Source organism: Manacus candei, unplaced genomic scaffold (assembly GCF_025592945.1).
Source record: "Manacus candei isolate 608988 ecotype Guabito, Panama unplaced genomic scaffold, ASM2559294v1 h1tg000076l, whole genome shotgun sequence".
Lineage (NCBI taxonomy): Eukaryota > Metazoa > Chordata > Aves > Passeriformes > Pipridae > Manacus > Manacus candei.
This window is the reverse complement of record NW_026138124.1, coordinates 10,819,279-10,832,093: the sequence shown is the minus strand read 5'-3', so window position 1 is coordinate 10,832,093 and position 12,815 is coordinate 10,819,279. Positions and strand designations below refer to the sequence as shown.

General features: G+C 49.3%; 1 protein-coding gene across 15 annotated transcripts in view; it reads left to right on the top strand.

Annotated features, from left to right (window-relative positions):
• The window catches only part of MSI2 (musashi RNA binding protein 2), a 222,373-nt gene that overhangs the window by 186,599 nt on the left and 22,959 nt on the right, over positions 1-12,815 (top strand). For 3 of the 15 annotated variants that reach the window (XM_051809434.1, XM_051809435.1, XM_051809442.1), the window contains exons 11-12: positions 8,653-8,760; positions 12,419-12,510. In XM_051809434.1, the coding sequence (XP_051665394.1) occupies positions 8,653-8,760; positions 12,419-12,510 (200 nt within the window). Of the gene's footprint in view, positions 1-8,652; positions 8,761-10,035; positions 10,063-12,409; positions 12,511-12,815 lie in introns of those variants that run through there. The other 12 variants (XM_051809443.1, XM_051809441.1, XM_051809433.1 and 9 more) reach the window with 7 other exon arrangements.

Genomic DNA, 12,815 nt, shown 5'->3' with positions numbered 1-12,815 from the left:
GTCCCAAACCGTTCGCTCGTTGCCCATCAGTGCTGGATAGGGAGATATTTTGTGTGAAAGTTATTTGTGGCACTTGCCTAGTAGGTAATAACTAGAAAGTAGTTATTTTCGGGGTAAGGAAAAGGAACTGGTGCCAAAGACAAGGGGAATTATGACAGACAAGGGCACGATTATTTTTAAATGCTTAAGCCTTCTGTGTCATAGTGTCTGAGAGAGGGAGATGAGGGAAGGGGGTTCCTGTGTCTGGTGTTCAGGACACCAGATTCAAGTCCTGTTGCTGCTGCAGGTTTCCCCTGTGGTTAATAACCTCTAAGGTGAGTGCAGTGGGGATAGGAGGAAGAGTGTGTAGCTCCAGCATCCCAAAAATTCCATCTGTACCATGGTGCAGTGGTGTAAAACACCCAGTGTGGGGGGTGTGGTGCTTCCTTGATCCTGAGCCACATTCTCCTGTACTCAAACACCCAACTGCTCTGGTGATGGAAAGTGATTTTAAAAGTGCTGCCTACACATGGCTTCTGTACCCCTAGGGAGCGATGGAGTCAGTATTAATAGGGGTCAGCTCTGTAAAACACTCTTCAAGCACTGTTACACAAGTGTAAGGCTTGTATAACATTTACTAATGGGAGCAGAGTTTGTCTGGTCGTGATACTGGAATGATCAAATGTAACACTCGGGAAAGGGGAACTTGGTGGCAACTGCAAAATAGGCCTAGGAAATGTAAAACCTATTTTAAATCGTCTGTTCAGTTAGTTAAGAGATGTGGAACAGAGCTGGAGATGTTTCTCACTCCTTTGTCTAACCCTTTCTTAACTGCTTAAAGTCTGCTCTGATCACCCCTGCACTGCATGCCTTGTTTTTCCCTGAACACGTCACTGCATCTGCATGGCATCAATGGTTTACAGAGTGCATCTGAGATCTGCTGGAACCACCTGAATTACCTCTTCCCACCTCTCTGTTTCAGCCTCCATCACTGAAAACAAAGACTGTAGACTGGACCTGGTTTAAAGTTAAGATTTTGGGTGTTCTTTTGCTGAGGAGGGACCGTTCCCATTGCAGGTGCATCCCTGGAGGGAGGAGCAGCTGGAACTGCAGGCAGCAAGCTGAGAAATTAATGTAGCAAAGCTCATAAATCTCCAGCTAGAAGGTTCTCCTTCAAGTTCTGCTTAGATGATGGTAGCTTGTGTTTTGATGCAGGAAAAAAATGGTCTTTAGAGGTGTTCTATGAGACTGAGCAGAGCTGAAGCACCTTTGCCTCTTAGCACAGTTTTTCTGAGAAGAGTTGCGGGTTTTTAACGTTGCAGAGAATTGTGTAAAATGCCTTTTACACCTCCTATTTTCCCCACCCCTTAAAATAATCTGATCATTGACTTTAAGGTGAGGTTTTCCAGAGAAAGCTGTTGATCTGAGTTGGTGGTCCAGCTACCACCACTGCTGATGGCAGCAGAGTGTGGCCAGTGAAAATGGTGCCTGTGTCCCTTTGCTGCTCCATCTCCTCGATGTGAGTGAGGCTCATCTTGAGGTTTCCTCAAACACCATGTCTGGCAGAGGACCAGAAGTGCCCAGAGCCTTCGTTAGGTTTTTCTGTACTGATAACTTTATTGCAATAAGAACACCTTGAACATTGAACGCTCATTGTCCTTTTCTCAGCTGGTCACTGATCCATGCCTGGAGTTGGAGGCTTTAAAACTTCAGGGTCATTGCCCTGGAAATGAGTGATCCTGGAGGGACAGAGAGTCGAGAAAAGGAAAAAAACCTCCAAACCTGCCAGTGTCTCTGGAGGGCTTTGTGTTTTGGGGTGATGCCGCAGATCCAGAGCAGTGGTTTCGGCTGTGAAGAGGCCACAGCTGCAGCGACCGGGAGGTGTAATGAGAATGATTATTCACAAGAGTAAAGAGGCATAACACAAATACTCGTGTGTGGAGGAAAACATGGATAACCCTACAGAAGGAGGAACATGATCTGGTAATGCCCATCCTGCTGTGAGGAATTCTCTGTGTCCGAGCGAGCCGGAGCACGACGGCTCACCTGCCTTCGTGCCTTACGCCTCAGTAGAGACAGGTTTTAACTGTAAAGCTGTTAAAAATTGGAGCTGGGGTTGCAAAGAACCTGAAGAGATCAGTCTCCTTATAGCCCAAAAACATTCAAAGGTGAATGTTTTCCCATCTCATTTACTAGTAGGATTTCCAGATGACCATTGAGGAGCTTCCAGGTCCTGCCTTGCCCAGGAGCAGTGACACGTAGTTGCTGCAGCAATGCCCTGAAGGTTTCTGGGCTCAGCATCCTAATCCTCTCCTCTGACTGTTCTTACAGCGTGGGTTGTGGAATGCCCAGTAGCGTTTCCTCCAGTGGGGCACTGGGAAGGGCCCTGTCTGCCAGTGATGGCCATGCTGGGTGAGCTGCAGCATCTCTTAGAGGGGCTCAGCACTTTGGCACATGTGGGTGGGGAAGAGTTTCCCACCCTCTGGTAACCTTGTCCTGTGATTTACTGCCTTCTCTTTTACGTTGCCTCTTTGTGTTGAATTTTTCTAGCTTTAGCCTCCAGACACAAATTCTTTTTATGCCTTTGTTCATCATCAAGGACCTGTCTTTAAATAATACTTCCCCAGATAGTTTAGGTCATTCATAAAAATTGAAGCAAGCAGCTTAACCAAATAGCTCATTTTCCTTACCATCAGAGCAACCGAAATGAGGCTTGAAGCAAATCAGTGCCACGTTGCTGAACTTTAAATAGGTGCCTTAATGTGGTTCCATCTAACCTGCCCTTGTTCATCCAGCAGCAGGTGACTGAAATGCAGGAATTCAGAGCTGCCGTGCTGTGAGGCAGCCTGGGGCCAGTGAGCTCACAGGTATTTCCTCCTCTGCAGTGATCATTTCCTTTATACTTACCTTGTTGATTAAAAATTGATGGTAAATAGGGGGGTGGAATGAGATGATCTTTAGGGTCCCATTCTGTGACTTCCTGGTTCTATTAAATGCTTTCATTGAAGCCACCAACTTCATATTGAACAGAATTACTTGCTTTTAGGAAGCGATTTGGTTGAAATTCTCTGTCATCTGTTCACTTGAAGCTCATGATTCTCTGAGTTTCACCAGTTGCTAATTAGGGACAATCCCAGTTACACACAGGGTTTGAGTGTTGGATGGTGGGAACTTCCATAAGGCATGTTTGAGGAATGGAGCCTTGAAGCTGCTGTAGGGTAGAAACAGCTTTTAAGTGGAGCAAATAACCTAAATCAGCCACCCGCTTTTGCTTTTTAGTTTGTAGTTTTTTGAATAAATAGTTTTTTTAGAACAAACTGTTTGCCTTTGAGAAGTTTCCCAGTTTTCAGTACGGTGGAATAACTGCAAAAGGGTTATTGCACTTGAAACGCCACCGGATGATAATTTGGAGACAAACATGGCTTTGTCTCACTGATGCATAAAGTAATTACTGGGCAGAAGTGCACCATTCTCATCCTAAAACCCACGGCCTGAGAGTGGCTACAGCTGAAAAATGGGTCATTTACTGCACATAAAGTGGAAGTGCCAAATTTTAAATTAACTATATTTGGGTTTTACTGTTGTTTTGAAATTCCAGAGCAGAAATATTTGCTCATCATAACATCCATCATAACAGACATCGGATGCGCGGCATCGGGGGATGTTGGGCCTGGGACAGACCCTGCCACGTGTGGCTGTGCCCTGGGTGACTCAGGGGCTGCAGGATGAGGTTCCATGGTGCATCGTGTGCTCTAGCTGAAGTTTCTTAATTTTCTGACCTGGTGAAGTAGATTTTAATCAACTCAATGTAACACAGTGGAAAAATACAAGGGGAACCACTTAATGGGGCTGTCACAACAGAGGAGCTGGAGTGGCTTGGGAGGTGCTACAAGTGTTGATAGAATTGATCAAAACCTTAGGAAAGAACTTCCCTGTTTCCCTGAGGGTCTGCCCTGCTCCATGCTCGGTGCCTGGCATTGACTGTGGTGTGGACAGTGCCATCCCCCTTCTCCGAAGACAGACCTGTCTGGTGGGAAGCACATGACATTCCAAGCAGGGCTTGTTGCTGCTTCCACCTTCTACAGACTTTGGAAGAGCTTCACAGAGTCTGCAATCAAATCCAAAAGAGTTAATGGCTACTAAACCATAGTAACAAGTTGTGAATTATTTGGTAGAACCCCAATCTTTGATTAGTTCTAGGGAATATTTGATTTCTCTGTGGGTATGTTCTTCTCTAAATATTAAGCATTGAGTTGTTCATCTAATGCTTGGAGTAGTAGTTTTTTTCTTTCTGATCTGTGTTTCCTTATAGAAGGGGAAGGGGAGTGTGAGACAGAGAGCCTGGAAGATTAAGGTTTTGAACATAAAGGGATTGTTTTGGGATGGAGCTTTCCCCTGTGTGTGCTCACCATGAAAGATGACGTTTTTGTGCGGTAAATTGGACCCACGCCTGCCTGCCTTCAAAAAAAAACTACCAGGCTCTTCTGCTTCATGGTTTTGAGTCTCTGATACTTTTGAAATGAAGCCTAAAGATCCTCCAAAGAGGATAACAGTGCCTAATGGAAAGAATAATGGGAGCGAGAACCCATCTGAAATGACAGCTCTGAGCCTCACACAGCTTTTCGGGCTGATCAAAGCTGCTGGGAACGCTGTTTGAAAAGGGGGGATCAGCTCCCCTGCTCCTCTTCCCGCTCAACCTGCGCATGATTTCATATTCCAGCCTTCTCACTTTTTTCCTGGTAGATCAAGTGACCCTCCTGAATGGCTGGTGTTCAGATCAGTGCTCTGGGGACCAGAGTGTAAGAGGTGAATTGTTGGGGTGATGGAGCCTCAGAGCTCGATCCCCTCATGCACAGGGACCCCCAAAATGCCCCACACAGAACAGTCTGCAGCTCCTCTGCCCGTGTGTGTGAATACTCCAAACACCTCATAAACACAGAGGAAGGGAGTTGCTTCCTCGTCGTAGTTTTATGGTGGCTTTTATTTTATTCCCTATGTGTGTCCCACGATTTTGGTTGTTTTCTGAAGTCAGGTGATGATTTGAGCATCTCAGCTTCTATTCTTATTCTTATTTTAAATCCCCGTGCTCATTGCTGAGGTCTGAACATGCGACCTCAGGTGCCCAAGTGCTTTAGAAATCAGAAGCAGAAGGAATTCTTTGCATGGTATTTTTTTATTTAAGAACTAAATTCATGATCTCTGTGACTTCTTTTTGGGATGATTCCTATTGTTTGGTTGTTTTAGAGGACGAGGTCGTGTGTGCTTTGGGGATGCAAAATACCTGGGGTCTTCAGGGGCTGAGCAGAGCAGGGCTGAAGGAGTCAGTGATTTCTCTTAGAGCCAGGGCTGCAAGGAAGGGGGTCCTGGCAGTGTGGAGGAAGGGGTGGAATATGGTTCTTGTGTTAATTCCCTCACTCGTGGTTGCCTTGTAGCCACATCCAGGCTGGAGGAAAGAGAACTCAGTGATTTGAGAAGGAACAATCCCACTGGAGTGGGAGATGGAGCAGGGCCTGTTGAGCCTCTCGAGCCCCCGTGGAGAGTGGCCTTGCTTAGGCAGCATTGTTCTCACCAGATTTGTTCACAAAGCCCCTGGAAAATCCGCTAAATCCCAGGCTCTCAGTGCCATGCCGAGCACCAGACGCTGGGGCCGTGTGCTGCAGCCCAGGCCTGTGAGCCAGGGCTGTGCTGCCCCAGGATCCCCTTTCTCCCAAACTCACCTGTGCCTGCACCCAGCCATGGACCGAGTCTGGGACCTCAGGGCAAAGCCTTTAACCCAGATGTGTCCATCTCCCCTCCCTGCTTCACTGTTTAAAGTGAAACTATTGATGCAGGAAGCAGGAAAATTTTTCTGTGAAAAATTGCACTTGGAATGCTGGGTTTGGCTTGTTCTGAGCAATGAGAGAGCATGAAATTGCTGTGAATCCTCAGGGCTTTCCTGGACAGTGTGTGAGCCCAGTGCAAAACATTTATTGTAAAATACCTTCTAATTGCAGTGCCTGAAGTGGGCACTGCTGGGAGCTTGTTTCCTCTGGGCAGTTGGGAGCAGTGGGTACACAGACACCCATTGCTGGCACCCAGTCCCCTCCAAGCCAGTGACACTGGGCCACTGTTTTCAACTCTGGGCTCTGCTGGCTGCAGCTTCTCCTTGTCCCCTGCTCCAGCTCTTGCAAGTGTTCCCAGTGCCCCGTACCGGGATCCCTGTCAGGCAGGGTGGAACGGTGTCAGCTGCCTATCACTGCTGGGAGGGTCAGGAGCAAAGAGCCACACGTTAGTTACCACAGGGAGTTGGCACAGTGGTGAGAGGTCACACGGCATTAGTGGCTCGGCAGCAGTGCCAGAGAATCTGTTCCCAGCTGAGCGATGGATGCGGTGCCTGGCAGAGGGCGTTTTGGTGGGGGGATCGATTGCTTTCAGTACGTTGGATTGATTTGGGGATCCTCCAGTGATGGAACCAGCCTGTGAGTGTATCAGTGAGCAGGGTTTTGCCAATCTTGATAATCAATCCCCGTTTCCATCTCCCGCTCCCAGAGCTGGTGCTGTGGCTGTTCCGCCTCCGGCCGCCTGCAGCGTTCCCGCACGGAGCGCGAGCAGCCGATCACACTTGAGTTGTTTGGAGTGCCATGTTGCAGAGATGCTTTTATCTCAGTATTGGGATAAAAGCTTTCTTTGGGGGCGGAGGGATTAATTTTTCACACATCTGTCCACTGGAATGCAATAACGAAGCCTTTGTTCGGGCTCTTTCCGTGGAGCGCCTTCTCCACCCTTGTTATTTCACTCTTCTTTTGCATGGCAAAACTTTTTGTCCTGCATTTCAAATAGATCTTGAGCGTCCCTGGCAGCTGAACAAGAGAAACAAACTTTCCAGCCCCGTTGTTTGTGCTGTTCTCAGGGGATGCTTGGTGATTTGAAGGGTATTTGATTGGTTTTGGCAGAGGCATTTTATTCCGTGGAAAATCCACAGCTCCTTTGATCCCTTGCGGATGGTTTAGGGAGCCCCTGGAGCCTCCAAATGAGAGATTTGTGGGTGGCCAGCTGGTCGTGGAGGTGCCATGGGAACGCTGAGGACTCTGCTCTTGGGCCGTGCGCCGTGGCGGGCAGGGAACAGAGGGGGAGAAGTGGGGAATGGTGCCAGCTCTGCTCCTGCCTGAGCCACAGTGGGAGGGCTCGGAGCTTGGCCCAGCCATGGCTCTGCATGAGAATGAAGCCCCAGAGCCTCAGCCCTTGTCCTGCAGATGCTTTCCTTGCTCTTTGGAGGTTGGTTTGACTCCAAAGTCTCCCTAGTCCAGGATATCCCAGCTCCAACCCTAATCGTATGTCGGGGAGCCTGACCAGGGTCGATGGTTCCATCCCTAGCAAGAGGGAATTTAACACTCAGGTTTAACACAGATTATAACATTCCCCAGTCCAGATGTGCTTCCCACATCCCACAGAGGCTGTAGCAATTGCAAGCAAACAGGTTCACCTCAGCCCTGAGGGTTGGGTGCTGGGCTCAGTGCACAGGGAGCAGCAGCCTGGGGAACCTCTGCATACATTTACCTGTGATATTTTTTTTCCCCCAACAGCCCTATTACCATATTTAAATGCAAGTATGTCTTTTTTTAATTGATGTATTAAGTAGTTTCAAGTCACTCTAGTCTAGTTCTCTGCTCCTTTGCCCTGATAGATGAGCTGTAGCTGAGCCAATAGTGTAGAGGTAGAGGCTGTAGTCTGCTGGTCTCTCTGGGGTTTTCTCGCTCCTCTGGCTCGCTCTTCTCTTTCTCTGTGCCTCAGTTGTTTTTCTGTGGTTCCTCAGCCTTGCAAAGCAGCTGTGATCAGAGTCCTGGGCCCACTCAAGTGGCAGGTCCCATCGTGGCAGCCACCCCCAGGGTTGTCCTGTTGGGCAGTGGGAGCAGTCGGAGCTCCCAGAAACCAGGAACCTCTCGGGAGTTGTTGACTTTGAGGTTTGGGGTTCTTGCTGATCACCTGGACTTTGCCATTGCCCTCTTAAAATACATATATTGAAAGTCAGTCTCTGACAGATCTTGTGAATGTTAATTAAGTAAAGACATTAAATCTGCGATCTTGCTGGCAGCATTCCATTCCTCTGGAGGGCTTGCTCCCCTGGAGCAGGGGGTATGTCGCTGAGCTCCTTGATCTGCGGCTGTTTTGCTTTCAAGAGCTTTTTTCTTTCTTTCTTTCTTTTTTAAACCGCATTCCATTGAATTTTTTCTGCTTGATCCCAGCAAATCTGTGATCTTGACACGAGGACCTCCTCATATTTTCCATTACTGCTCTGTCTATAGACCAGCACGTTATTATCACTTGCAAATAAGCCTGGAAGAGAATTCCCTGGTTGGTTGTGGAGCGGGATGACCCCGTTTGTTTGGGAGTACAGAGACATGAGCCGAGTGCTGCGGGCTCTGCCACCAGCCTGTCTACCTCGGCTCCACGATGTGCCATGGCCGGGTGCCCCATTCCTCCTCTGCCAAAGGGGTTTGTGCTGGCAGGGCCCTCTGGCAGCAGGCACCTGGCAAGGGCTCGGCTCTTCCCAACCACGGTGCCTGTTGGTGGCACGGAGAGCCGGGATGGTGAGCTCTGGGAATGCCATGCCCTCGGTGGCCACCCTGGGCCCCGCAGAGACTCATGGTACCCACTAGCTTCTTTCTTTACCCTTCTCCTTTTCTCCATGGCCAGGTTTTCCGGCAGCGGCTTATGGACCAGTAGCAGCGGCGGCCGTGGCGGCAGCAAGAGGATCAGGTAGGGGGGCCCGTGGAAGAGCAAACCCTCAGAGTGCAGGGTCAGGTAAAAGCTCTGTCGGTATTCTGTGTGGCTGCAGCTCTCCATCATTTCTCTGATTTTCCTCACACTTATCCTGGGGACCTGAAAACGAAAGATCCAAAAAAAAATCATATAAAAATTAAGTAATCAATCCCCACCCAAACCCAAACTACAAGCAGAGGCCACGGGGGCTGGAGCACCTGCAGGAGATTGGCATGAGAACTGCCAAAACCAGGGTAGATATTCCAATTTGTTTCTTTCTTTATTCCTTTATTGTGTTGGTTTCTTTATTTCTTTGGTTTAAATTCAAGGTTCTAAAAGACACCCCCCCCCCAAAAAAAATTTAATTTGTGTTTTTTGAAAAAAAGTTTTGGTTTCTCATGGGAAGCTGGGGTTGGGTTGAGGTGGTGGCAGCAGCTCCAGGTGCTCCCGCCGTGCCCGGAGCCGCTGTCACCTCCTCTGCCACAGCCAGCACAGAGCATCCCCCCAGCGAGGGGCTGTGTCCCTTGAGGACAGTGTCACTCGTGCCATCAGCAATGGCACTGCTTCCACGAGGAATGCCAAAGCTTTTCTTCTGTCCTTCCGAAAGCTTCTGTTTTTTTTCCCCTTAAGGGAAATAAATAAATCGTTGCCAATTACCGTTACTGCCTTAGGTTTAAATTTTGCCAAACACACGAATTAGGACTTTGCTCAGGTGACAAGGAGTTCAGAGCAGCCATCGGTGAGCTATGGGCTTGGCTCCTGAGCCGGGCCAGGATGGAGCTGCTGCCGGGACGGAGCCGCTGCCAGCCCGGTGTCCTCTGCCCCAGTGTCTCCTCGGAGGACACGGCGCTGGCAGCGCCTTCCAGCTCACTCATGGCTGAGCTGGGGGTTCTCCGTGACTTTTCTGGCAGTGCCGGTGGGTTAACGAGGCTCTCCCCGAAAAGCCACGGCTGCGTGAGGGGTCAGGAGGAGGGCGCAGGCCCAGGTGTGTCTCGAGTGCGAGCCCAATGCCATGGAGGCCAAAGAAAGACACCAGGAGAACTCCGTTCCATGCAAACTGGCACTGCTTGCAGGCTACAAAGGACTCTCTGTACCAGTTCCATCTTGTGGCATGTAGAGAGCGCCTAAGGGGTGACTTGCCAGCCTGGTTGTGGGGATCCCCCATCTCCCGGCTTCTCCTACTGCCCCGTCACAGAGGGGGAAAAACAAACCCAAAGAGAAAAACAAACCCAAATGAAAAACAAGATTGCTTTTGCATATGCTTCCAGGAAAACAGACCTCATTGTTTCTGCCTCTTCCTCATGTTTTGCCCTTCAGGTTTTGTTTTACGTGCAAACAGACCTGGTGAGTTGCCCCTTAGCAAGGCACAGAGGGTTTGGCTCGATTAACGTTGCTTCCCTGATTATTATGATTATTTTTTTTAATCGGAGTGCTTTTGGTGCCCATTACAACTGAACTGAGCATTGATCAATTCTGTGCCTGAAAATCATTTGTCTTTAATTTGAGTGTTTTTTGGTTTCTCTTTTGTTGGGTTTTCTGTTTTGTTTTTTTCAGTTCTTTTGGTTTTTGATTTGAACTTGCAATACGAAACTAAATCTAACCCTAAATTAACAACACCCTTTCTGGCAAGTTTAAAGAGCAGTATGGTGTTTGGAAATGTCTTTTCAAGCCTCAAAATTGCCTGTGTGCACAAAACTGGCAAAACCCCAAAACTGAATCCAAAGAGCCCCTGTCCCTCCCCAGCCCCGAGGTCTCAAGGAGGAAGATGGGTTCGTCACCGGCCCCACGGCCACTCACATCTGCACCAGACTGTGCTCTGGGAACGGTGGGGTTTCCGTAGAGTCATCTCCATCCAAAGCCGGTTTTGGAAGGGACATCCTGGGTTCTCCACTCCATCAGCAATGGTAGTGAATTGTATCCAGGAGCAGTGGAGTCCGATCGATCTTGCGCTGCAGTGTACGGGCCCGATTCATTACAAGAAAAATGGTTGGGGTTTTTTTCTTCTTTCCTTTTCAGTTGGGTTTTTCTTTTTCCTTCACAAGTTCGCACAGTACTCCTTCACGTGTGCCTGATCCAAAGCACAGAGCACTGCGCAGCTGGCCCTAACTGGCCCTTTCTGCCAGGAAATAGGAAAGAGCTGGAAAACACCCAGGCAGGTGCATCCCACCACCCCTGACTTGCTGGGGAGGGCTCTGCCCAGGTCTGCTGGAGCTGCCCCTGTCACAGAGCAAACAGGCCAGGAGGTTCCTGGAAAACATTGATGACAGTCCATGTCATCAGTGTCCCCATCACTGCTGCTCCTTCGGCAGTGCTCCAGCCTCACCAGCTCACCCAAAATTGACCTTCTCTGCTCTCCGGCCCTGTCCTGCCGGCTCTTCCCCACCTTCCTGGCATCACTGCCAGCACAGAGACTGAGTGCCCCCAGAGAGCATCCACCTTCAGCTGCACATCTTGGTCTCCCAGGGAAGCTGCAACCCTTTCACTCCAAGCCCCTGAGCACTGACCACCTTGGTTTCTCCCCGAGTTGATGCTCCATCTCTTGGGTCACCTGCATGTTTGCTCAGCCAACAGAAGGAGCCTGCCAGGGGCAGGTAGCTGCACAGGGCAGCGCCCGGCCCTGGTTCTGTGCTGCCTGGTCTTCCCTGCCTTTGCCCCTTCCTTTTCCCGTGTCACCAGCTGACCTGGCTAGATAAACAAGTTCTTTTATCTGTCACAGCAGTTCTGTCCTACAACCAGCAGAAAGGGACGTGTCCCTCTCCTCGTGCTCAGTACCACCCATAAATTCACGTCCTGTGTAGCTGCTCGTGTGCCGGCAGGGTGAGGAGAGCAGTGCTGCTCTCCATAAATCACATCCCCAGTCGATGTCCCAGTGATGAGACAATAGCCAAGGTCCCTCGAGCAGACACGGGTCTGGCCACATCCATTTGCTCCGGGTGGGACTGTGCTGCCCAATCCCTCTGCTGGTTTTGACAACCTCACCCATTCTTGTATTTTTTTAATGAATTGGGACCTGAGCCATGGAAAACGAGCAAAGTTAAAAGTCTGAATGCTGCAAACTCCTCCTAGACAACTTCACTATCAGTGTCACGTTTCTTTTGAATCCACCTGACATATTTTACGTGTAAAACATTTTTGTCGTGTAAACGCTTTTTTTAAAATACAGTCATGGGGGGGCACATTTTTCTCTTGCATTTGACATGGGAGGGGTTCATCTGGCAGGAGAGCGAGACAAGGAAAATTTGGCAGGAGAGGTTTTTTTTGTTCCTTCCTCTTTGGTTCATTAACAAGTCTGAGATTTTTCCAGTCCCCAACCCGTTGCCACCAGCTGTTCCTCCCTGAGGGCTGGAGACAAAACCCATAAGGCCACCTGTGATCCAGCCCTGTCCCAGGTGAGCAGTGCCAGCTCCCCCAGGTGTGTTTTGCCTGCCAAGCTGGCCAACAGCACACGGCGCAGTGGGACAGTGGTGCCACGGCACCAGGAGCTGCTCCCCCACCCCAGCCCCTGGCACATCTGGATTTTGGGCCCCAGTCCTGGCTTGCCAGCGCTGCCTTTGAGCCCTGCGCCCCAACAACCCCTTACTGGACTTTATACTTGCCAGCAATAACAAATCTCGTAACGTGAGCTACTGACCTTGATGGTGAGTGTGAGCAGTTATGTTTTGTTGTTTTCTCTCTTGCTTGGTTGGGGCTGCTGTGAGAGAGGGTGTCTCTGAGGCAAACTTTCCGGCCTCTCTTACACTCGGACGTGCACACCTCCTCTCAAACACTCTTCTGAGCGCTCTCAGCGGGAAGGTTTGTCCACACCTATTAATCCTCTCTCAGTGTCCAGCTTCTTGTTAGTAGCAGCTGGTTGCATGTTTTTTGCTTGTTCGGACGAAACGGTTCAAGAAACGACTCATATCAACTCTTGAGAAATGTCTCTATTTTTTTGTACACTTTCTTTCTTTTGATGTTTTTATTAATTTCCCTTACTTAAAAAACAAAACACCTGTCGTCCCGTAAAACATTTCACATCTCCCCTTGCCTGTTCTTAGAGTGTATGTATCTGTGGGACTGAACTAAATGCATGCACTGTAGTAGTCGTACTGGTAGCAGTA